This window comes from Oryctolagus cuniculus, chromosome 1, assembly GCF_051225735.1.
Source record: "Oryctolagus cuniculus isolate XC-2025 breed Fujian yellow rabbit chromosome 1, ASM5122573v1, whole genome shotgun sequence".
NCBI classification, from domain to species: domain Eukaryota; kingdom Metazoa; phylum Chordata; class Mammalia; order Lagomorpha; family Leporidae; genus Oryctolagus; species Oryctolagus cuniculus.
The window spans coordinates 236723536-236747152 of NC_142867.1; the positions used below are offsets into that span (position 1 = coordinate 236723536).

General features: G+C 69.7%; 3 protein-coding genes across 9 annotated transcripts; 2 read left to right on the forward strand and 1 right to left on the reverse strand.

Moving 5' to 3' along the window:
* The first annotated feature begins 806 nt into the window (after positions 1-806).
* On the forward strand, positions 807-8764 carry PPP1R26 (protein phosphatase 1 regulatory subunit 26). Of its 7 annotated transcripts, XM_089322576.1 has the most exons (4): positions 2791-3137; positions 4011-4267; positions 4535-4644; positions 5161-8764. In XM_089322576.1, exon 4 carries the CDS (start codon positions 5398-5400, stop codon positions 8557-8559), a length of 3162 nt encoding a protein of 1053 aa, XP_089178702.1. In that variant the 5' UTR covers positions 2791-3137; positions 4011-4267; positions 4535-4644; positions 5161-5397; the 3' UTR covers positions 8560-8764. The 7 variants fall into 7 exon arrangements, with proteins under 7 accessions (XP_069922798.2, XP_069922802.2, XP_089178702.1 ...); XM_070066697.2 differs by lacking the exons at positions 2791-3137; positions 4535-4644 and adding an exon at positions 807-2753; XM_070066701.2 differs by lacking the exons at positions 2791-3137; positions 4535-4644 and adding an exon at positions 2730-2753 and having other exon boundaries at positions 4015-4267.
* A 222-nt stretch (positions 8765-8986) lies between these two features.
* Positions 8987-16283, reverse strand: PIERCE1 (piercer of microtubule wall 1). The gene is made up of 3 exons (XM_051841058.3): positions 15915-16283; positions 15259-15337; positions 8987-12737 (listed from the first exon to the last, which is right to left on the reverse strand). Exons 1-3 carry the CDS (start codon positions 16055-16057, stop codon positions 12549-12551), a joined length of 411 nt encoding a protein of 136 aa, XP_051697018.3. The 5' UTR covers positions 16058-16283; the 3' UTR covers positions 8987-12548.
* An 87-nt stretch (positions 16284-16370) lies between these two features.
* On the forward strand, positions 16371-18744 carry MRPS2 (mitochondrial ribosomal protein S2). The gene is made up of 4 exons (XM_051841057.3): positions 16371-16426; positions 16503-16619; positions 16895-17045; positions 17946-18744. Exons 1-4 carry the CDS (start codon positions 16384-16386, stop codon positions 18502-18504), a joined length of 870 nt encoding a protein of 289 aa, XP_051697017.3. The 5' UTR covers positions 16371-16383; the 3' UTR covers positions 18505-18744.
* The last annotated feature ends 4873 nt before the right edge of the window (positions 18745-23617 follow it).

Sequence of the window (23617 nt, forward strand, 5' to 3'; positions counted from 1 at the left end):
ACTCTACCTTTCAAATAAGTAAATCTTTAAAAAAATTAAAAAAAAATGAAAATGCAAGCACAACACAGGGTCCCCTTCCTCCTCACCCGCCCGCCCTGCAGGCCGCTCCCCAGAGCGGTCACCTGCTGAGGACTGGCCCACCAAGAGGGGCTGGGACTCCGCCAGCTTCCAGGTTGCCTGGCAACAGCACCCGGACAAGGCCGCACCCGGACAGGGCCACACGCAGCCTGCTTTGCCCTCGTTAGCCCCACCCCCACACCGGGCATCGTCCACGCTGGGCAGCTCTCGTCACAGCCACTGGGGCTTCGCTTGGACAAGCGGACAAGTCGTCAAGGCTGAACCCCCGGGGTGTAGAAGTGGGGCCGCCTCTCAGCGCCCTGTGCCCCTGGACAGCGCGGCAGGGCCTTCCGGCCAGCAGGGCCAGGGGCCGCTCACTCAGTCCGGGGAAATGGATGTGGACAGGCAGCCCTTCGGCCAATGCTCCTGGACACTGGGGACAGTGGCCACAGAAAGTCCCGACCGTCTCTGCCCCTCCCCCCCACGGCCAGGCGGAGGCCCAGAGAGGCGCAAGGACCGGCCCCCGGTGTGGGGAGCAAACCGGACTAGACTGTTACTGGAATTAGGACTTATTCTATGCATCTGCTCTCCCACAATATGGCGCTGGGAGAGAAGTAAACAGCTTCCGCACAGCTGCCTCCAGTTCAACCAATTAACTGTAGGACTTGCTCCTGATTGGAGAGCAGCGTACTCGGCGTGTGGGCAGCCGAGTTAGGATTGGCGGAAGAGGACTATAAAGGAGGAGAGAGACGGCATGCACCAGGGACATCTATGGGGAACATCTAAGGGAACCCGTGCAGCCCCCGAGAGACCCGGCCGGCGGTGTGCCGCTCCCCTGCGGAAGTGGGGAATGCGGCCAGGGGGAACTGCCCTTCCACGGAGGTGGAAGGGATAGTAGCCAACCCGGGAAGAACCAGCAGCAAACCCGGGGAGGGCCGAGCAGACGAAAGAACAGCGCAGGGTCCTGTGTCGTTCCTCCACGAAGAGGGGGAGCGACACCCCGGGATGTCCCTGTCCCCAGAGCAGCAGCCAGGGGCTGTGTGCAGAGACCCTGGGGGTCCCTGACCTCCACAGGCAGGGAGGTGGCCTCGGGCGGCGCCCGCCCTGGAGACCGGGAGCCTGCAGGCGTCCCCAGTGCCACCAGCCCCTCGCCCACCAGGGGTGCCGGGACACACAGCTGCCTCCTTGTGCGCCCCAGTGTCGTGATAACCGCCGTGTGGGCCCACGCACGCCCTCAGGCCGGCCCTCGGCCTCGTCCTCCGCTCTCTCCCTCTGACACTCGGGGGTTAGGCCGGTGAAACCTCAGGTCAGTGACGGCCGTCCCAGGCCCGGCGCCAAAGCCAGGAACCACGAGAGAAAGTCTGGTTAAAACGAGCTCGGTACAGGGATCACAGCAGACAGCGCACAGACAGACGGCGAACCCAAGCGGGGAACGAGAAGCCCAGGGCACGGACCCCCAGGGCGACCCTCAGCGGCAGAAGCCGTCAGGTCATGAAAAAGACACCCAGCGGCCGGCATCCCCCACGGGCCCCAGTTCCAGTCCCGGCTGCTCCACCGCCTGCCCGGCTCCCTGCTGTGGCCTGGGAGGGCAGTGGAAGATGGCCAAGTGTCTGGGCCCCTGCACCGGCACGGGACACCCGGAAGAAGCTCCTGGCTTCGGCCTGACCCAGCTCCAGCCGCTGCGGCCATCTGGGGAGTGAACCAGAGGATGGGAGACCTCCCTCTCTCTCTGTGTGTCTCTCTCGCTCTGTAACTCTGACTTTCAAATAAATAAATGTTAAAAAAAAAAAAAAAAAGGCACACGGCCCACTAGCAACTTTCCAAGGACACAACAGCGGCCCCTCCCGGCCAGCAGGCAAAGAAAAGCCCGTTCTCCCGTGGGCGGCCGGAGACCGGGGGGCCCACGGAGCCGGGCCAGCACCGCGGCCGGCGCCGCCTTCCCGGGGCCTCCTGGCAGAGAGCAGTTGGGAAATCCTCCAAAGCCGGCTCATCAAAGTTGCGCATCTCAGCCCTGCTCGGGGAAACTGTGAATAAACACGGGGAACCCCCGCGCGCTCTGCGGGCCACGACGTCGCGTGAGCGCAATGCGCCCGCACCCCGGGGCGCCCAGAGGCGCTGAAGCCCCGTGCCCCAGGCTGCGGCCCTGCCCGCTCTGTGCCCACCTCCGCGCTGCCCAGCCAGGCCACCGACCCGAGGGCGGGCAAGGGTCCTGGGCGCCCTCCCCCGCTCCGTCCCCGCAGGTGTGCGGGCGGGGTCCGCCCCCTCCCGCGGTTCCGGCGCGCGCGACCCTGCGCGGGCCATTCTCCCCACTCTCGGCCCCCGGCCCCTTCTAAGTCTGAGGCGCGTCGGGGTCCTCACACCCAGGCCAAAGGCAGCGCGGGGGGCCCGCGGGGGTCAGCCCCGCGCCGCACACAAACTTGGAGCAGAGGACGCGCGCTGGGCCGGGCGGGAGGACCGAGAGGCCGGGGCCGGCCCCGGGGCGCGCGCGGAGGAACCCCCACCCCGCCACCGCGCGCGCTGCCCGGCCTCGGACCCACCCCGCGCGGCGCGGGCGGCCGCGCGGACGCAGGTGGGCGCGCTCTCGCGGGCGGGGGTCCGGCCGGGCCGTGCGCCTCCCCCGGAACTCGGCCGTGCCATTCCCATGATGCCCAGCCACGGGCACGGCTTCCGGAGCGCGGCCGCCGCCGCCGCCCAGGGTAGGTCGCGGGGAGGGGGCGCGGGGGTCGCCCCGCCCCCGGCGCCGGCCCCGCCCCTGCCGCGCTGCCCACGGCGCGCCCCGGCGAGGGGCGGCGGCGGCGGTGCGCGGGGAGGCGGTGGCCCGGCCGGACGCCCCCGGCCCCCTCCCCGCGCCCGGGCCGAGGGCGGAGCGCGCTGGCCCCGCCGCCTCCCCCGGGACGCGGGCGCGGGGCGCGGGGCGCGGCCGAGGTGAGCGGGCAGGCGCCGCGGGACGGTACAGGCCGCGGCGGGCGGCGCGGGCGCCGGGGGACTGCTCGCTGCCCCGGCGGGGGTCGTGGCCCCGGGTCCCGCCCCCGCGCGCTCCCCGTGTTCCTCGAGAGTCGGCGGGCGCGGCCGGGCGCCAGGTGAGGCGCAGGTGGGGGCCCGCGGCGGGGGCTCCTGGCCTCGCCCCGGGCGGCCCCTGCCATCCGGAACGGCCGAGGCCTGCGGGCCTCGGGACTGCGGCTCACGCCCTGCGCCGGGCGGAGCTTCCGGGAGGGCCGCCGGCGCTGGGATGCCAGGGGAGAGCCTCCCGGGGGGCGCAGGCCTGACCTTCCCGGGGGAGGTGCCCACCCTGCTGGCGGAGGGCGCAGTCTGGGGGGAGCGCCCCCCCAGGCAGGGCGAGGAGCCCCCGCGGCGCCCGCACACAGGGCGCAGCCGCCGGTGGTCGGGGGTGAGCCCCAGGTGCAGGTGCCCCGCCCCCTTCTGCGGGGAGGGGGGAGCGGTGGCGGCGCTGTGCCTGAGGCTGGGAGCTGAGTGCCGGCCCACGCCCCTTCGGTGGGCTGGAGAGGCCCAGCCTCTGGGACCCCCGGAGCTGAGGACAGCGGCCCCCAGCCGCTCGTCTGGCACAGACAAGTGGACAGGGACCCAGGTGCCGCCCTCCCTGTCTCAGATTTGCGAGGTGTGGGGAGCAGGTGCAAGGCCGTGGTTTGACAAGGGGGAGCCCCTGGCCCGGGTCACACCTTCCTCCCAGGGGGCAGCTCCCCCCAGGGGGACCTCTCCCCCTTTCCCGCCTTGTTCCTGGGCTCTGGATTGTCACAGTGGGTGGTTCGCGGGTGTGAGCTGGGCTGGGTTTTGTGGAGGGAGGTGGTGGCAGGTAGGTGGTGCGTGCGCCACGCCCCACACGTGGCTCCCCCCGCAGGCCTGCCAGGAACCGGTGCGGGGGGGGGGGGGGGGGGAGGTTCTGTGGGAGTTCGATTCCCAGCCCTCCGGTGAATGCTGTCTCTTTCCACAATAAGTTAGGAGCCGTCGCTCGGGCGTCAGCCAGAGGTCCCGTCCGAAGCCGGCAGAGGATGCGGCCGGGTGCCCGTGGGGCAGCGGAGACCGCCCAGGAGCGCCGCTGGCCGCCGTCTCCGCCCGTGGACCTCTGGGAATTGCAGTGAGCTCTTAGGCCGCGCGTCCCCACGAGCGGTGCCTGCAGCTGGGCGTGTGTGGCGCACTCCTGGTGATTCTGGCTGCGCCGTGTGGCCACGTCCGGCCAGGGCCCCCAGGCCAGGTAAACACCCCATGCGAGCTTTGGGGAGGGAGGGCTCCTGGGGCAGGGGGCCCACAACAGGCGCAGACCCGCCAGGGCCGGCCCCACCCCCCCCCCAGCCCCACAGGGGCCAGCTTCGGGGAGCTCGGTTTCCCTGCCCCGCATCCGAATGGCTGTGTGCTGCGGTTTTGGGGCGCGGGGGGACGGGGTGGGGTCAGGCCCGTGGTGCGGCTGGTGCTCCGTGAGGCGCTGGTGCTGTCTGCGATGTCCCCGGGCGTCCCTGAAAAGGCCCTTACCAGCCGGTCCCCAGGACCCGCCCAGTGGCTCTACTGGGGCCCCCACAGTCTGTCGGGGATGGGGAGACCGTGAAGTGACCGCCCAGCGTGGACGATGCACAGGTGACCGAGTTTGGGACAGCAGCTTCTTTGCTAATCAGCTGAAAATGATGGGGTGGCCCAGGAGACCCTCACAATCTATGTCTTTTTTTTTAAGATTTATTTATTTATTTGAAAGTCAGAGAGGGAGGGAGGGAGAGAGAGAGAGAGAGAGGTCTTCCATCCCCTGGTTCACTCCCCACATGGCCACAGTGGCTGGAGCTGGGCCGATCCGAAGCCAGGAGCCGGGAGCTTCTCCCAGGTCTCCCACGTGGGTGCAGGGCCCAAGCACCTGGGCCATCCTCCACTGCTTTCCCAGGCCACAGCAGAGCTGGATGGGAAGTGGAGCAGCCGGGACTCAAACCGGCGCCCATATGGGATGCCGGCACTGCAGGCCAGGGCGTTAACCCGCTGCGCCACGACACCGGCCCCTGCACTCCTGACATTTTAACGTGACAAGGCTTCGGCACCAGCGAGAACGGAAGGCGCTGGGGGCGATCCTTTCCCGCGTGGCTCACGGCGTGTGTCTTTGTCTTTCAGGAGCCGTTGGTCGGTGGAGAGTGGGCTGAGGCGCCCTAACCCTGGATCGTGAAGCCGCAGACCCCGTGTCCCCGCTGGGAGCTAGCGGAAGCCTCTGCCGCCCTGGTGCAGAGAGGAGGGGGCTGCGTGTCGCGGGCTGGGTGGCTCCGCTGTGCCAGCCGAGGCCCCGTGGCCCCGCGTCCACCCGCGTGCCGGCCCCCCTCTGCAGCATGTGCCGCCCCCGCGCCGCCCGCTAGCATGTTCCTCATGAACGCACCCCCGGTGGCGGCGCTGCGCTCCAAATGGGAGGCCTTTAGGTTTCCCGGGTGCTTCTCGGAGCCGGAAGCCGCCGTCGCGAGGGCCTCGGTGAGCGCCAGGGTGCGCATGGTGATCAGCTCGCTGCAGCGCGGCGTGAGCCACGAGCCGGCCGCGCCCCGGAGCCACAGAGCCGAGCGGGGCCCCCAGGCCAGGCCGCCCGCGCGCCACGGGCAGCAGCCCCTGCTCGCCGCCTGCGGCCTGGAGCCGGCGGCGCCGGATCCCGACAGCGATGACTCCGTGGACCGGGACATCGAGGAGGCCATCCAGGAGTACCTGAGGGCCAGGGCTGGAGCCGCACAGCACGCCGGGAGCTGCAAACCAGAACCCGCGCCCGGCGCCGCCGCGGCCGCCCCCTGCCCAGACCCGGGCGGCGAGGACCGGGGCTCGGCGTCCCCGGCCAGCGTCAGCAGCGACGACTCCTTCGAACAGAGCATCCGGGCGGAAATCGAGCAGTTCCTGCGCCAGAAGAGACAGCAGGAGACGCACAGAGGCGAGGGGGCCGCGGACAGGAGCCCGGACCCCGGCGAGAGCCCGGCCCGGTCCACCAGCAGACCCGGCAGAGAGCCGGCCGGGAGGGCGGCGCCCCCGGCTCGGCCGGACCCGGCGGGAGCCTCCAGGGAGTTCGTCTTCCGCAAGGCTCCGCGGTGGGCCAAGGCGAACGGGCAGCCCCGGGGCCTGCGGGCCGAGGCAGCGCAGCCGAGAGGCGGGGCCGGGCGGAGGCCGCCGCGCGCCCAGAGCTCGGCCCCGGCCCCGGCGGCCTGCGACTCCAGCAGCGACGACGGCATCGAGGAGGCCATCCAGCTGTACCAGCTCGAGAAGACCCGGAGGCAGGCCGGCGGGGGCCCGCCCACCGACGGCGGGAGCAGCGCCGCCAGGCCCGGCTTGCCCGAAACCCACCGGAGAACGCCCGGCAAGAAGAAGCAGGGCTCCGTGAAGGCTGCGGACCCCGGCCCCCCGACCAGGATCCCGAGGGCCGGCAGAGCTGCCGCGCCCCCCTGCTGCCGTGCCGACGCGTCCGCCGAGCTCCTGTGTGCCGAAGCCATCCTGGACATTTCCAAGGCCATCCTGCCCGCCCCCGGGGAGGGGAGCGGCACCCGGCCGCCCGCCAGCCTGCTCCTCCGCCCCCCAGACGTGCCTTCCCACGCCGACGGCGGCGACGGCAGCTCCGTGGACAGCGACGACAGCATAGAGCAAGAGATCCGGGCGTTCCTGGCCCTCAAGGCCCAGGCTGGGAGTTTGCTCGCCAGAGCCGAGGGCGGCCCACAGCCCACCCAGGGCCCGCACAGCCAGCCCGGGGACCCCAAGACCCCGCTCCCCAGGCCCCCGGAGCTGCCGCTGAGCTGCAGGAGGAAGCGCCGAGGCTGTGGCAGCTCCCTGAGGCCTCCGGCGCCCAAGAAAACCAGGGAGCCGAGGGACGGCGGCCAGGGTGCCGGCCTCGGCCCGGGCAGAGCGCAGCCCGGCCAGCACGGGCAGGACCTGCCCGGCCAGGGGTGGGCCGGCGGCGAGCTCCCGCGAGAGGACGAGGCCTCGGGCCAGCCTGCGCCCTGCAGGGCCGCCCGGCTCAGTGACCCGCAGGCGTCCCCCGGTCCCGGGAGGGCAGAGGAGAAGGAGGGCTCCCAGGACAAGAGCAGCTCGCTGGACAGCGACGAGGACCTGGACACGGCCATCAAGGACTTGCTGCGGTCCAAGCGGAAGCTCAGGAAGAGAGGCAGGGACCCCCGGGCCACGGGCAGGAAGAAGGTCCGGTTCAGCACCCCCGAGGCGCGGCTCTCGGACAGGCTGGGCGGCCCCGCGAGGGGCTGCGGGGAGCAGAGCCCACAGGTGCTCAAGAGCTGCCCCTCCCCCTGCCGCCGGAAGCCCCCGAGCGCCTGCACCCGGCCCGAGGCCGCCTCGGCAGGCGAGGGCGCCGGCCCCGTGTCCCGGCCGAGGGGCCGGGCTTCCTCCAGGGGGAGCCCCAGCTCCGGCGAGGCGGCAGCCCGGGACCGGCCGCGTCCGGCCGTGTCCGAGGACACCAGCTCAGTGGACAGCGACGATAGCATCGAACTGGAGATCAGGAAGTTCCTGGCGGAGAAGGCCAGGGAGTCGGCGGCGGGCACTTGCGAGATGCCGGCCGGGGGCCCCCTCGCTCTAGGGACAGGGACGCCGGCCCCGCAGCCCGGCGTGTGCACGCGCAGCCAGAGGGCCAGGGGCGCGCTCGGCTCCGCCAGCCTCTTTGCCCAGGGCGGGAAGGGCGCCCCCTTGGCCGAGCTGGGCCCCGGCCTCACCGCTGCTCTGGCCGGCTGCGCGCCGGCGGCCCCCAGGAGTGCCAGCGGGGTGGTCTCTGCCAAGGGGTCTCCCGGGAGCAGGAGCGGCATTTACGTCCACAAAGACCAGAGCCCGCGAGGGGCGGAGCCCGCGGCCTCCGACGGCGCTCCCGGTCAGCTGCCGAAAGCGGGCAGCGAGGCCAGAGGCGCCGGGGGGACCTTCCACGTGAGCTACGGGAGCCGCAGCCTGCTGACCCCCAGCCCAGGGCCCCAGGCCGACCTCCCGCTGCCCTGGAGCGACTTTGCCCACCCGGCGAGGCTGCCCAGCCCGTGGGCGCTGAGCTCAGAGGGCAAGGGCTCGGCGTGGACCGTGGGCCTCGGGGGTGAGAAGGAGAAGGGGGCCGAGGGGCCGGCCCGGGGCCCCCTGGGGCTCACGCTGGACCCCAGGAAGGGCCCGTCCTTCTCCGGCTTCTCTCCCCTGCTGTCCACCCAGCTGTTCCACTTTGGGAGGGGCGTGTCCTGGGGGGGCAAGCACCCCGGCCTCTTCAGTGCCCACCTGGGGCTGCCGCTGCAGAGCCCCCGCTTCTCTGCCTTCCGGGAGGCCCCGGCCGGCCACAGCCCCGTGTTCGGGGGCTCGCACCTGCTGGGGAAGGAAGCCGGGCCCTGGCCTGGAAGGAAGGCGCAGGCCGGGCTCAGCTCCCAGGACAGGAGGGGCTCGGGCTCGGGCGGGCCCTGTGCAGACCTGCGGTATCGGCCCGGGGCTGGCAACACCGACCCCCAGGACCCGGAGGCCCTGGGCAGCGACGCCAGCGAGCTGAGCGACGCCTCCGTGGAGGACGGGGTGGGGGCGCGGCCGTGAAGGGCAGCTGTGGGGCTGTCCCTGGTGCGGGAGGCAGGTGCGCGTGCCCACCTGTGCGCGGGCGACACCTGCGGCCCTCGGTGGGCCCCACATACGTGTACGCTAACGCGAGACGAGGTTTTTATTTAACAGATGTGTCCCAGTAAATATGACTTTTGTAGCTCTTTGTAAATTATTTAAAGTACTGTAAAAAGTATTTTTGGAAGATACTGTGTCGAGTTTTGTAGGGCCTGCGGGTCTCTATGGTCTGCGTGTGCGTCTTAGGGTCACCGACGTTTGGTTCTCGCCCTCCGCCGCTGTCTGTGCCGCACCTGCGGGCCCAGCCTGAGGCTCCCGAGGTGGGCGGCGCGCAGTGGCCCCTGCACGCAGAATAACGGGCGGGGGCACGGCTGGTCCCAGGCCTGCCTCCCTGTGTGCCCGCTCTCCCGCCGCTGGGGCCCTGACCCCCACACTGACCTCGCTCGGTTACGGCTCCGAAAGGCAGCGGTGTGTCCCCGCTCGGCACTTCCTGTCCCGGGTCTGTAGCGGGCGTGGGCGCTGCTGGAGTTAACTCCAGGGCTCCGCTCCCCAGACACCAGGGGCTGAGGGCCTTCCCCACACCTACCCTCTAGGCCTGGCGCCTGGCCCACGCGGCCCGGGCAGTGCCGTCCACGCCGTGGCCCCCGTGGCCCTGGCAGCGCTGCAGGTTGGTTGGAGGCGGTGGCCTTGGCTCCACCAGCGCCACTGACTTCACTTCTGTGCCTTCTGCCCTGAGGCGGCTCCGGCGGCCGTAACACCTGCGCTGTGACTGTCCATCGGCCGCTGGCGTCCAGCACGGGCGGCCACGCCCCCGGGGTTGAGCCCGGCCCCCAAGGCCGTCCCCTGCCTTCCGGCCGCGGGCCTGCTGTCCTCATGGGGGCCTGTCCGTCCGTCCATCCATCCGTCCACCAAGTGCTTCTGGGCAGAGCGGCTCCGTGAGACCCGCGCTTTAAGTTCCGTTCCATTTTCTGCAGGCGCCGTGAACCCTCGGAGACGCAGACCAGCTGGTTTTGTACGAGAACGGCTTTTTCATACAAATAAACCGAGCTCCGCCCTGAGTCGGCCTCTGCTTTGCCTGCCTGCGGCCCCGTGTGTAGCAACGGGGGCTTCTCGGCGCCTGCCCTGGGGGAGGCCTCGTTCCCTCTTACAGGGCCCCCTGCAGAGCCGGGGTTGCCTCGCTGCGGGGGGAGTCTAGGACATCTCTGTTCAGCCCCCCACACTGGTACCCTGGGGTCTGCTCTGTCACCTCCCAGAGGGAGTGGCCTGTGGAGACGCCAACCTGCCGGCCCCCACGTGGGCCCAGACCCATCGGGAGCTCCTGGGGCCTCGTTCACCCTCTGCTCAGGCGGCACAACTCGCCGGGTTCCGCTGTGGCCGGACACCTTGAAGGATCAGCTGGACGGGCCGGTGCTGTGACGCAGCGGGATAAACTGGCCGCGGCACTCGCATCCCTGTGGGCGCCAGTTAAGTCCCGGCTGCTCCTCTTCCCATCCAGCTCCCTGCTGTGGCCTGGGAAAGCAGTGGACGATGGCCAAGTCCTTGGCCCCCTGCACCCGCAAGGGAGACCAGAAGAAGCTCCTGGCTCCTGGCTCTGGACTGGGCCAGCCTGGGCCATTGCAGCCATCTGGGGAGTGAACCAGCGGATGGAAGACCTCTCTCTCTCTTGCTCTCGCTGTGTCCCCCGCCCCCAACTCCACCTTTCAGATAAACAAATCCTAAAAAAAAAAAGACAGCTGGGGAGGGACCGCCCGTTCCCGTGCCCTCAGAGTGGACAGAGCTGGGCACAGGACTCATCTACCTGCCACAGCTGTTGAGAAGACTTTGCTTCTGCGCCCACACTCCGGGTCCAGCTGGCAGGTGCTGGCCTTCTTGAGGGCAGAAGCCACGGCCAGCGGTCCCCCTGCACCTGCCCACCAGGACTCTGTGGGGGAGGGGGCCGCCGTGCGCTTGCAGCCCCGTCCGACAGCTCCACAGAGGTGCAGAAGCCTGGGTATGTGTGCATCCGCCTTGCGGAAAAACCCAGGTGCTGGGCGAGTCAGACGAGCTCTCTGCAAGTCCAATGATTGACAGCTGCAGGTGCGAACCTCCCCAGGGGCCCCGCCCACTCCCAAGGCACACAGACGAGAGTGCCTCGGTTTGATTTTGAAGTCTGTCTCGTCTTTTTTGAAAAATCACTATTCCTGGAGCTGGCGCTGTGGCATAGCAGGTAAAGCCTCTGCCAGTGGTACCAGCATCCCATGTGGGCACAGGTTCGAGTCCCAGCTGCTCCACTTCTGATCCAGCTCTGCTGTGGCCTGGGAAGGCAGTGGAGGATGACCCAGGTCCCTGGGCCCCTGCACCCACGTGGGAGACCTGGAAGAAGCTCCTGGCTCCTGGCTTCAGATCTGTCCAGTTCTGGCCTTTGCTGGCATTTGGATATAGAACCAGCGATGGAAGACTGACTCTCTCTCTCTCTCTCTCTCTCTCTCTCTCTCTCTGCCTCTCTGTGACTTTGCCTTTCAAATAAATAAATCTTAAAAAAAAAAAAAAAAAAAAAGAGAGAGCAGATGGAACTTGAACCGGCGCCCATATGGGGCTCCAGCCTCACAGGTGGTGGCTTAACCCATGGCGCCATAACACCAACCCTGGCATTTGGGTCTAAGATTTTTTTCGTTTGAAAGAGGGGGAGACGGAGTGGGGGGAAGGTGTTTTCCATCCTCTCACTTCCCAGATGACCCCACGCTTGGGCTGGGCTGAAGCCCGAAGCAGGAGCCAGGAGCTTCTCCCTGGTCTCCCACGTGGGTGCAGGGGCCCAAGCACTCGGGCATCTTCCACTGCTTCCCCAGGCCACAGCAGAGCTGGATCGGAAGAGGAGCAGCCGGGACTCAAAGCCCGGTTGGCTGGCAGGTGGCGGCTTTGCCATCATGCCCACCCTCATCTTGGTCGTTTACCGAATGATTGTTGGTCCTGTTGACGGCCGACGCTGCCAGCCCCCGAGGGAGACCCTACACGGATCCCAGCTTCTCCTAAATGTATTGATTTTCCCTGGGAACCACATCAGTCCCTAACTGGACGTTAAGAACGGTGCCAAATGTCTGCTTTTGTGTGTGAATACCAAGCATCCGAGGAGCATGAGTCTCTGTCGCGGTAACAAGGGCCTACGAGGCTTGAGCCCTGGCGGCTGGGAGGTCCCCAGGGCCCAGTGCCATCGCCTCGCCCGGGGCACCAGGGCCCAGCAGGACAACTGCTCTCGCGGGAGCTCGCGGGCCGGGGGGGGGGCTACCCTGGTCCCTCCTAAGGGCGGAGCCCCTGTGGCCTGAGCCCCTCCACCTGCACGCAGTCACACGGGGGCTCTGACCACCAAGAGACACCAGGCGGCGTGGAATTCCCCCTCAGTTCACAGGGTCGGGGAGGAGCACGTGGGAAGCAGACGGTGTAGACGAGACGGCCAGTGTAGACAGGAGGGTGCCTCCAGGCGGCGTCCGTGCCTTCCAGGGTTCCCAGCTCCAGAAGGTGCGTCCGTCAGGGCAGGGTTTTCCCCACGGAGGACCCAGCACCCACAGTGGACACTGACCCAGGACGCGCTGGAGGTCAACCCCCCCCCCCGCCTGCCTTCTTCACTTTCCACTGCCATCTTCCAGGAAGCACAGGGCACCGGGGCACCGGGGCGCCGGCCGGGGGGCGCCGAGGACGCTCTGAGGGTAGCGGTCCCCTCCCTCCCTCCGTGAGTGAGTGCGGACCCCAGCAGAGCTCAGGCGGGGGCTGCGTGGTCCACTCCCAGCGTGTTGGTTCCCAGACGCCAGGGTCACGAAGGTCACACAAGGCAGGGACGGCAACATGTTTAATGCCCACGCAAACCATCCGAGCGCCGTCCCCGCATGTCTCGGCGCCGGCCGGCCGGCGCAGGGCATCCCAGCCCCATCTGGACGCCCCTCCATCCCGGGGACCAAAGACCCTTCAGGGGAGAAGCAGCGGGCGCCGGCCGGCCGGCCTCAGTCGCAGATGGACGGCCGGCTGGCGTTGTAGCTGGGGTGGAAGTCGCGGCGGTCACAGGCGGTCACGTGGCTGCCGGGCCCGGTCACCAGGCTCTTCTCCAGGCCCACGTTGAAAGAGCTGCTCCGGAACATCCCGCCCACCGCGAACTCCCGGGAAAACTTGCTGGAATACGGATAGAAGACTCTCTGCAAGGCAGAGGGGCCGGTGTGGGGCGGCGAGGCCCGGCGACTGCGCAGGCCAAGCCGAGGAGCTGCCGGGCCCGGCGACTGCGCAGGCCAAGCCAAGGAGCTGCAACGAGGTTCCCGCGCCCAGCGGCAGGGGGCGGCCTGCGCCTCCCCGACAGGCGGAGCCCGGCCCCTCGCCCCTCGCTGGCGGGCGCAGCTCCTGTGGGGAGCAGGTGCCGGGGACACGGCGTCCGCAGCGCTCGGATTTCACTCCAGAGAGGTTCTAGGTTACAGAAACCTCGGGCAGGAAGTTCACCCACAGACACACACCCAGATACAGAGACACACACAGACATACAGAGACACACACACACAGAGACATACAGAGACACACACAGACACACACCCAGGCAGACAGACAGGCACACCCAGTTACAGAGACACACACACACACACAGAGACACAGAGACACACACACACACACACCCAGGCAGACACAGACACAGGCACACCCAGATACAGAGACACACACAGACACAGACACACAGGCAGAGACACACACAGACACACACCCAGGCAGAGACACAGACAGGCACACCCAGTTACAGAGACACACACACACACAGAGACACAGAGACACACCCAGGCAGAGACACAGACACAGGCACACCCAGATACAGAGACACACACAGACACAGACACACAGAGACATACAGAGACACACACAGAGACATACAGAGACACACACAGACTCACAGACACACACCCAGGCACACAGAGACACACACAGACATACAGAGACACACACCCAGGCAGACACAGGCACACCCAGATACAGAGACACACACAAATACACACACACACAGAGACATACAGAGACACATACAGACACACACACAGGCACACAGAGACACACACAGACATAGATACACACACAGGCACACCCAGATACAGAGACACACACAGACACACACACACACAGAGACACAGACTCACAGACACACACGCATGGACACATAGATACACACAACACACACAGACACAGGCTCACCCAGATACAGAGACACAGGCACACCCAGATACAGAGACACACACAAACAGACAGACACACACACAGGCACACAGAGACATACACAGAGAGACACACAGACATACAGAGACACACACACAGGCACAGGCACACCCAGATACAGAGACACACACAAATACACACCTACACACACGAACACAGAGACACACAGAAACAGAGCCACACAGACACACAGGTACACTCAGATACAGAAACATACACAAATACACACAGACACACACATAGGCACACCCACACACACGCACAGGCTCACACACAGGCACACCCACATCAGAGACACAGAAGCACACATACAGACACACACAGAGCTGCCCCGTCGTCAGCACCGTGCGTCCTGCGTGACTGACCCTTCATCAGACTGAGGTCACAGGCGCCCCGCGGGCTCTCCCTGCCGGATCCTGTGGGCTCTGGCAAGTGCACCCCAACAGGCACCCCCGGGGGCAGAGCAGCAGAACCACCGCCAAACACAAAGCCGCCCGCGAACCCCACGCGAGGTGAGGCCAACAGCTCCACACCGGGCCCAGGAGCGCAGGGCCGGCTCGGCGAGAGCAGTCCTGGCTCTGACCCCGCACTGTGCACTTGCTCTGCGCCGGGCTGGGCGAGAGCAGACCCGGCTCCTCCCACCCCGCCCCGCGCACCTGCTCCTCACCGGGCTCCTCCCACCCCGCGCTGCGCACCTGCTCCTCACCGGGCTCCTCCCACCCCGCGCTCCCGGCTCCTCCCACCCCGCACTGCGCACCTGCTCCACACCGGGCTCCTCCCACCCCGCGCTCCCGGCTCCTCCCACCCCGCACCGCGCACCTGCTCCACACCGGGCTCCTCCCACCCCGCGCCGTGCACCTGCTCCACACCGGGCTCCTCCCACCCCGCGCCGCGCACCTGCTCCGTGCCGGGCTCGGCCAGAGCAGACCCGGCTCTGACCCGGCTCTGACCCCGCACTGTGCACCTGCTCCCCGGGAAAAGCCGCGGCTGCCTGGCGCTGGGCCCGCGCCTCCAACAGGCTCCAGAGAGTTCCCGGAGAAGCTAGGGCCTCCTCAGGCAAGCCCCACATACGGCCCCCAGATCCCACGTGTGACTGGGGCGGGGCCGCATCCCCACTACACACCAGGGGTCCTCGTGGGGGTGTGGGCGGGGCACCCAGCGAGGCAGGTCAGACTGGGGGAGGGGCTGGGCCCCGTGCCCGCCCACGCACCTGCGGACTCCCGCCTCGGGAGGATGCGTCCCTGCACACGGGGGAGCGGGGCTCCTTTCCTGGGGTCCCAACCCACAGCTCAGAAAGCGAAGTGGGGTTCTAGACAGACGGCGGCCTCCAGCCCACGGGCGCTCAGCTGACTGCGTGGGCCCCGCGGCAGGCGTGCGCCACTCCCTTGGGCTGGCGCCCACCTGCTCCTCCCTGCCCTGCCCTCCCGGGGGGACCCCAGGGCCCCACCCCCGACCCGCCCGGCCCCTTACAGGCATCTCGTGCACCGTGGGCGCTCTGCTCCCGTACACCTGGTTGCTGGTCCTGTACATGGAGGCCGCCTGCGCGCTCCTGGGGGTGACACACGCTCGCTGTCCGCCCGTCTTCCGCGAGGCTGACCGCCCCGGCCGGCCTCCCGCCCTCCCCCGGCAAGGACTGGGGCCGGCGCTCAGCCTCCAGGCCCCATGCCGCCAGCCCCTGGGACAGCCTCTGGCCGCTGGGACACCCACCACCACCGCCGCCGCCGGCCAGCGCGAGCTGGGGGCGCACACTCCAGGAGGGGCACTGGCCGGCGTCCACACGGAGGGGCTTCCGGTCACTTCTCAGTGCTGGGCCCTGCTGGGCCTCCCCCAGCGCACCATGACCCAGGGGCTGGGGAGCCGGACTGCGTGTCGGTTTTCTCTTAACGCTTTCATTTTATTCGAAAGCAGAGAGAGGGAGAGGGACAGCTTCCATCCGCTGGGTCACTCCCCAAACGCCCGCGCGGCCGGGCTGGGCCAGGCCACAGCCAGGAGCCAGGAGCTCCCCCTGGGGCGCGCACCCGCGGGGAGCTACATGGGCAGCGCAGGAGCCGGAGCTCGGGGTGCGCAGGGACCCTGACCTCGGGCGGACTCCGTGCCCACCGGCCCCTGGCGCCCCCGCCCCTCACCTGTAGCCACGGAACCACCCCGGGTGGTTGAACCTCCGCGGCAGGCACTCGCTCACGCAGTAGTAGTCGCTGGTCTTCTCGGGGACCGCGGGGGCCCGGGGCTCGGCTTCGCCCACGCACGCGGGGGGCTCCTCCTGGGACATGGCTGCTCCGCGGGAACTGGCCGGGGTCCCCGGGGCGCGTCCCGTAGCTAAGCGACGGCCGGCCACGCGCCCGTAGAGGGGCAGCGCGCACGCGCGGGGGAGGGGTCCCGGGACTTCCTCCGCAAGGCGCCCGAGGGGTGCGCGCCCCGGCTGCGGACTGCGCGCGTCCGCGCGGCTCAGCCCCCGCCCCGGCCCGAGTCTGCGCTCCGTCCGGCACCCGCGCACTTGGCGCCGCGGCTCCTCCGGGCCTGCAGGGGGCGCTGTCGCCGCGCGCGCAGCGGCCGCTCTGCCCGCCGGGGGCAGCGCAGTCTCCGCGTCCGGCCGTCATGGCGCCCGCCGCGGCCACGTTGTCGCGCCTGCTGTGCGCGGGTGAGGGCCGGGCCCGGGGCGGGCCGGGTGGGCGGGGGGCGAGCGGCCCCGCAGTCACGCGTGCTTGCTCCCGCAGGTGCCTGGCGCCGGCCCCAGCTCTGCGCGACGGCGGCGCGCGGCCCCGTCCGGCCCGGCTGCAGGACGCTGGGCAGCGGCCCGGCCCCGGCCGTCAGCGAGCGCGAGGACCACTGCGGTAACGGCCCGGGGCGCGGGCGGGGCGGGGGCCTCGGGCACCTCCGCCCAGCGGGACCCCCACCCCCACCCCGGGGCGCCCGCGGCCTCTGGGGGTCGCGGGCGGGGAGGGGCTTGGTCCGGGCGGGGGGGGGTCCCAGTGACGGACCTCGGAGTCCAGGACTCGGACCTCCGGGGTGGGCCCCCGCAGCTTCCCCGCCTGCGGCCGGAGACCCCGGGGCGCGGGGTGGCGGTGCCGGAGGCGCGCGTGGGCGAGTCCGGGGTCTGCGTGCGCAGGTGTCGGTGGCCTGGCCCCGGACGTCCGCGAGCAGGTCCTCCGGGAGCCGCTCAAGCACGCCGACTTCTTCAACGTGCGGGAGCTCTTCTCCGTGAGGAGCCTGTTCGAGGCCCGCGTGCACCTGGGCCACAAAGCCGGCTGTCGGCACAGGTGGGTGGGCGCGGGGCCCCCGCTGGGCGCCGCCTGGGGGCGGGGCTCCGGGCAGGACGGTGGAGGGTGAGGGGAAGCGTGGGGCAGCCGCGAGCGGGGGGGGGGGGTCCCAGCAGCCCACCGGGGAGGGGGTGGCCGGGTCGAGCCCAGGAGGCGCGGGGGAGGGGCGCGGTGGGGTTTGCTGAGCAGTGCGCAGGGAGGGGGGCGTGGACAAGCCTCAGCCCCACCCCTGGACGAGCCTTGTCCAGGGCATCTGGAGATGAGCGGGGGGGACGGAAGTGGCGGCCGGGGCGGGGGGGGGCAGGTGAAGCCCCCACTGGGACACGGGAGGCAGGCGCCCGAGTGGGAGACCCGGACAGGATTCGGGCTCCTGGGAGGCGTGGCCAGACCTGGAAGGCCTCGGGCGTTTAGATGAGGGGGCGGGGCCGGGCCGAGTCGGCGGCGTGCCGGGGGCGGGGCCCGCCGGGCTGAGGGGGGGGGCCAGCTGGAAGGTCTCCCGCGTTTACGAGGGGGCGGGGCCGCGCCGAGTCGGGGCGGGGCCGGGCCGAGGGGGGGCCCAGGTGGAAGGCATCCCGCGTTGATGAGGGGGCGTGCCGGGGGCGGGGCCGGGCCGAGTCGGGGCGGGGCCGGGCCGAGGGGGGGCCCAGGTGGAAGGTATCCCGCGTTGATGAGGGGGCGTGCCGGGGGCGGGGCCGGGCCGAGTCGGGGCGGGGCCAGCTGGAAGGTCTCCCGCGTTGATGAGGGGGCGTGCCGGGGGCGGGGCCGGGCCGAGTCGGGGCGGGGCCAGCTGGAAGGTCTCCCGCGTTTACGAGGGGGCGTGGCGGGGCCGGGCCGAGTCGGGGGCGTGCCGGGGGCGGGGGTGGGGCGGGGCCCGCCGGCTGAGCCTCCGCCCGCCGGCAGGTTCATGGAGCCCTACATCTTCGGGAGCCGGCTGAACCAGGACATCATCGACCTGGAGCAGACGGCCGCGCACCTGCAGCTGGCCCTCAACTTCACGGCGCACGTGGCCTACCGCGGGGGCGTCATCCTGTTCGTGAGCCGCAGCCGGCAGTTCTCGCACCTGGTGGAGAGCACGGCGCGCGCCTGCGGCGAGTACGCGCACACGCGCTACTTCAAGGGCGGCCTGCTGACCAACGCCGGCCTCCTGTTCGGCCCCGCCGTGCGCCTGCCCGACCTGCTCATCTTCCTGCACACGCTCAACAACGTGTTCGAGCCGCACGTGGCCGTGAGGGACGCGGCCAAGATGAACATCCCCACGGTGGGCGTGGTGGACACCAACTGCAACCCGTGCCTCCTCACCTACCCCGTGCCCGGCAACGACGACTCCCCGGCCGCCGTGCAGCTCTTCTGCCGCCTCTTCCGGCTCGCCGTCAGCCGCGCCAAGGAGAAGCGCCGGCAGGTCGAGGCCTTGTACCGCCTGCAGGGCGCCGCGGGCCAGGGCGCCGGGCCTGCGCCCTAGCCAGCGCCCTGAGCCTGACCCCGCCCGCTGGCCTGGCGCCCACAGACCGCCGTCCGAGCCGCCGCTCGAGCTCGGGTCTCCCGGGAGCCCAGCGGCCGGCGCTGCCGCCTCCAGGAAACCACCCGGCTTCTCTCCGTCTGAATCCCCCGCCGCACGCGGTGCGAGCCGTGGGACCCTCTGGCCGGCTCCCGGCTGCAGAGACGTGCGCGTCCCCACAGAAATAAAGCCTGGATTCGGGCAGTGCGGCGTGGGGCCTCGGCTTCCGCCGCGTGCGAGTTGGTGTTTCGAGGGGGGGCCACGCGGTGAGCACCGTCCTGCTACTGGCGCCGGGGTGGCCCGCTGCCACAGGGGGCTCACGGCAAGCCCACCGGACGGCACCTGCACGTCCAGCCGGAGCAGGCACGGAGGGACAGCAGGGGCACTGTGGGGACTCGGAGCCCTCGTTCCTAAGGATACTGGGCGTCCTCCGTCCATGAACCCGGGGACTGGTGGGTCGGCGGCCTGGCCTCGCCCGTCTGGGTGAGACTCCCAGGGTGCCGGACGTGGCCAGCCGGGAGGGCGCGGGGAGCCGAGCCCCAGCTGGGAGCTGCTGAGCTGTGAAGGGGCTGTATGCAGGCCCCTCCCTGCGAGGAGACCTCCCCACACCTGACGGGGGTGGGGTTGGGCCTGGGCAGAACCTGGAGTGACAGCGGGGGTGCAAGTGCACGTGAGGTGGGCGGGGCCTCTTTCGGGGGCACAGGCACCCCTCCCTCTACACTGGGAGCCCTGCTGGTGGGCCTGGCTCCCCCGCGCTGGGTGGGACGGGTGAGCGCTGATGGAGGCTGTCGCCTGGGCGGCTTCAGCAGGCAGAACCCAAGGAGCTGCCCCCCCAGGAGGAGGGCCCAGGCTGCTGGGTGGGGGCTGCTCCAGCGAGCACCTGAGGGGTCCCTGGGGAGCAGGTGCTGGCACGACCCCCTGGGGCAGAGGCAGCCTGGGAGGCCAGGGATTTGTCCAGGGTCCCAGGCCTAGTGACCCCTGCACCGCCGCCTCCCAGCTGGGGTGCTGGTGGGTGGTGCTGGTGTGACCGCAGCTGGGGGGGGGGCAGTCTCAGCCCACACGCCTTCCTCTGAGGGAGGGAGGGGACATCACCTCCTTGTGCCCCCCGGTTCCCAGGCGCCTGTCGCTCCCCCATTTGCGGAGGAACGACACTGGACCCTGCGCTGTTCCTTTTGCCCGGCCCTTCCCGGGTTAGCTGCCAGCCCCTCCACCTCCGTGGAAGGGCGGTTCCCCCGCCACATTCCCCACTTCCGCGGGGGAGTGGCACACCGCCGGCCGGCTCTCTCGGGGGCTGCACAGGTGTTCCTGGTGCATGCTGTCTCTCTCCTCCTTTATAGTCCTCTTCCACCAATCCCAACTCTGCTGCCCACACGCCGAGCACGCTGCTCTCCTCCAATCAGGAGCAGGATCAGCTCCTGCAGGTTATCAAACTGATGAGGCAGCTGCGTGAAAGTAGTTTGGTCTCTCCCAGCGCCATGTTGTGGGAGAGCGGATGCACGGAATAAGTCTGAATTCCAGTGACAGTCTAGTCTCAGTTGCTCCCCACAGGCACCCACATTCCAGCACCCACCCTGGCCTGGGGGTCTTCTCAGGTGCTGCAGACACTGGTCAGCCCCCGCCCCATAGCCACACAGAGGGGTCAGCCAGCTAGGGCAGGTCCACCTGGCCCGGCTGCCTCGGCCCACGGTCAGAGCTGGGGGAGGGCTGGAGCCTGGTGGGACCATGACCACGGCTGGCTGGGCAGGAGGGAGCGCCGGGCGGCCGTCCCAGTCATTCCAGGGTCAGTCGGCCACGGCCCTCAGAGGATCAGAGCAACAGAGGGGATGGTCACAGTGGGCAGGCGGGGGGACCCCGGGCCCGGAGCTGACCGCTCACATTGGGATCCGGTCCTGCCGAGGCGTCCGCTCAGTGGCATTCGCACCGGTGCCCACCTTGTCTGGCCGGCAGGGCGGGGACCCGGGGCAGGCGCGGTGGGGCAGCTGGTGCCTGCCCGGCAGAGGGGGGACCGCTCTGTCCCCAGCTTCCTGCTGCTCGTCCACTCCACGTTTGCTGCCTCCCCGCTGGGTCCTTGGGCCTCAGTTTCCCTGGGTGACACGGGGACTATGTGGGGTGACCCACAGCCAGAGCTCCCCGGGGCCAGGCGCTGAGGAGTGGGCTGCCCAGGACAAGACATCTTGTTTAGAGTTTTCCTGTCCCCATGAAGGGACTCCACTCCGGGCCTCACTTCCTGTGGCCTTGGACCTTCTAGGTTCCACGTGGGTGGCCCTGGCCGGGACCCCCGGTGAGGTCACTCAGCAAACAACCAAGTGCCCACCGTGTGCAGCCCCTTAGCAACTTCAGGAACAGCGCAGACCAACGCCCGGGCTTCCCCTCAAGTCGGGGAGTCAGCCCGGAACCCGGCAGTGCCCCCTGCCCTCTAGGGGCACACTTTGGGCCTGACCATGAGGACGGCCAAGCAGAGGAGTGGGTGGGTTTGGGGCCAGGAGGGAGGCTTCGGTCTCCACAGTGGGGCATGGGTGTGGCTGGGGCCGACCACACTTCCTGTGACCCCCACCTGAGGGCTGAGGTCAGGGGTGTTGCCTGCAGGAGGAGGGGGGCAGGTGTGGGGGTGCTGGACACCCGGGAGCCGTGAGAATCCATCCCCTCCACAGCTACCCCAGCCAGCCCGGCCCACCCGCTGCGTCCTCCCACACCCAGGGGAGGGCAGGGGGCCGGAGAGGCCAGGCCCCTCACCCTGCTGTCCCCTGGCCTGTCCCCAGCACTCTGCTCCCTCGTGGGAGCCTGGCTGCACCTGGCCAGCCTGCACCAGCTGGGGCCCGTGTCCAGCTCAGCATGGCTTGGTGCCCACCTGCTGCTGCCCCAGCTGGGGGACCTGGAGCCCACCCAAGTGTGAGGGGGCGGGGCTGGGCGTGTGGGATCCTAGGAGGGGCTCAGGGCTGGTTCCCACTGGGAGGAGACTCCAGGGCTGGGCAGGGTCCCGTGGTGGGCTCCGGGTGGCAGAGGCGCCCTCTGTGTGCGTGGAGACCTGGAGGTGCCTCCTCCATCAGCTCCTGCATTCCTGAGCTTGGGTTTGTGCCAGCCCAGCCAGGGCCCCCCGGAGCCACGTCTGCCCCCCGCCATCCATCTCCGGGCTGTGGAGGCCGTGGAGCTGAGCTGGGCCCCGTCCTGGCCCTGGCCGCGGTGAGGCACCTGGCCACAGACAGCCCCGGCGCCTGGTCCCCCCAGGGCCGCCCCAGAGCCTCCTTCCCCTCCACCACCCTTGTGCTCAGTTCTCCTCCACGGCTGTGTCCCTCTCACTCCTGTGGTGCGGTGTCGCTGTCTCCACGGTGAAGTGGGGACGCGGGCGCTCAGTCCCTGCCCGTGCTGTGCGGCCCCTCCCCTCCTGCACCCGGCTCCCCTGGAGGCAGCCACAGCCATCCTGGGGCAGGGAGGCCAGTGACCCGGGGACGCTGCCGCGGGCTGGTGGGGCCGGGCTCTGCGGGTGGACAGAGCAGCTGGAGCCTCCGTGTCCCCATCTGAGACCTGGGTTTGCAGCTCCCCGGCAGGGCGCCGGGAACCCCCTGCACACACTGAGAGCCCCTGGGTGAGGACCCCACAGGGCCTGTGTGGGGAGGGGGCCTTTCTCCCTGCGGAGGGGGTCCTCGTGTTGCTAGGAAGTTGGAAACCAGCCTGTGTGAGAGGGGCTGAGGGGAACAGTCTGCAGGCCCAGCCCGGGATCTCGCACGGCGGAGTCCGGCCCAGGCCCTGCTTAGAGGGGGTCTCAGCCCCCCAGGAGGGTCCTCGCGGCTCAGCACCACGCGGGTCGCCTGGCCTGAGGACGCGGAGCAGTGAGCCCTCACGTCTTCCGCCAGGGCAGGGCCTGGGGGAGGCGCCTCTGCCCCGGCCAGCTGGGCTCCCCCCGACAGCACCGAGCAGAGCCCTGGGGGAGTCGCCTGATCCACACGCAGCAGCCCTGTGTCCTGGGGGGGCTGGACCCCTGCCCTTACCAGCCCCACTGGACCCCGTGTGGACCCCGTCCTTACCAGCCCCACTAACCCCGTGTGGACCCCGTCCTTACCAGCCCCACTGGATCCCGTGTGGACCCCGTCCTTACCAGCCCCACTGGATCCCGTGTGGACCCCGTCCTTACCAGCCCCACTGGATCCCGTGTGGACCCCGTCCTTACCAGCCCCACTGGATCCCGTGTGGACCCCGTCCTTACCAGCCCCACTGGATCCCGTGTGGACCCCTGCCCTTACCAGCCCCACTGGACCCCGTGTGGACTCCGTCCTTACCAGCCCCACTGGACCCCGTGTGGACCCCGTCCTTACCAGCCCCACTGAACCCCGTGTGGACCCCTGCCCTTACCAGCCCCACTGGACCCCGTGTGGACCCCGTCCTTACCAGCCCCACTGAACCCTGTGGACCCCTGCCCTTACCAGCCCCACTGGACCCCGTGTGGACCCCAGTCTGAACACAGACTCCGCCCAGCTCTCCACTCCGCTGAGCCGCCCGCCCGGCCGGCCAGGTGCATTGTCTCCATTTCACCATGTGACCTCGCTGTCCCCAGCTCGGGTGACCAGGCGCTCGCACTCTCTCCGATTCTGTCCCATCCGTTCTGAGAGCCCCACCCCCATTAGGCCTGCCGCCTTGCTCACCACAGCTCCTGTCTCACGCCGAATTCTTTCTTGCGTGCAGACAAGAACCTGCCCCACCATCTCCACCAACACTCGGCGCCTGGTGAGCCGCGGCACCATCCACCAAGGCGACCAGAGTGGCGACAGCACCTGCCCCTGCGCCCACGGACAGGACTCTGGTGGGAGAAGCCCACGGCACATGGCCCAGGGATGCCGCAGGGAGTGATGTCCACGGCGCAGGAGAGGTGGGCAGGGCCGGGACCCAGCCGCCCGCCCACGCGGTGTCCAGTGGAGACCGGCTGTGCGTGGGGAAGCTGGGCAGGGCCCCTGAGCGCCTGCTCGGTGCGGGCACTGGGCTCCTGACCTGCAGGGAGGTGGCCATGGTCTTCACCTCGGGGTCCCCCTGTCTCCAGAGGCCTGCTAAAATCCGCCAGCCCACGTGAGCCTTGGCGGAGTGTGGG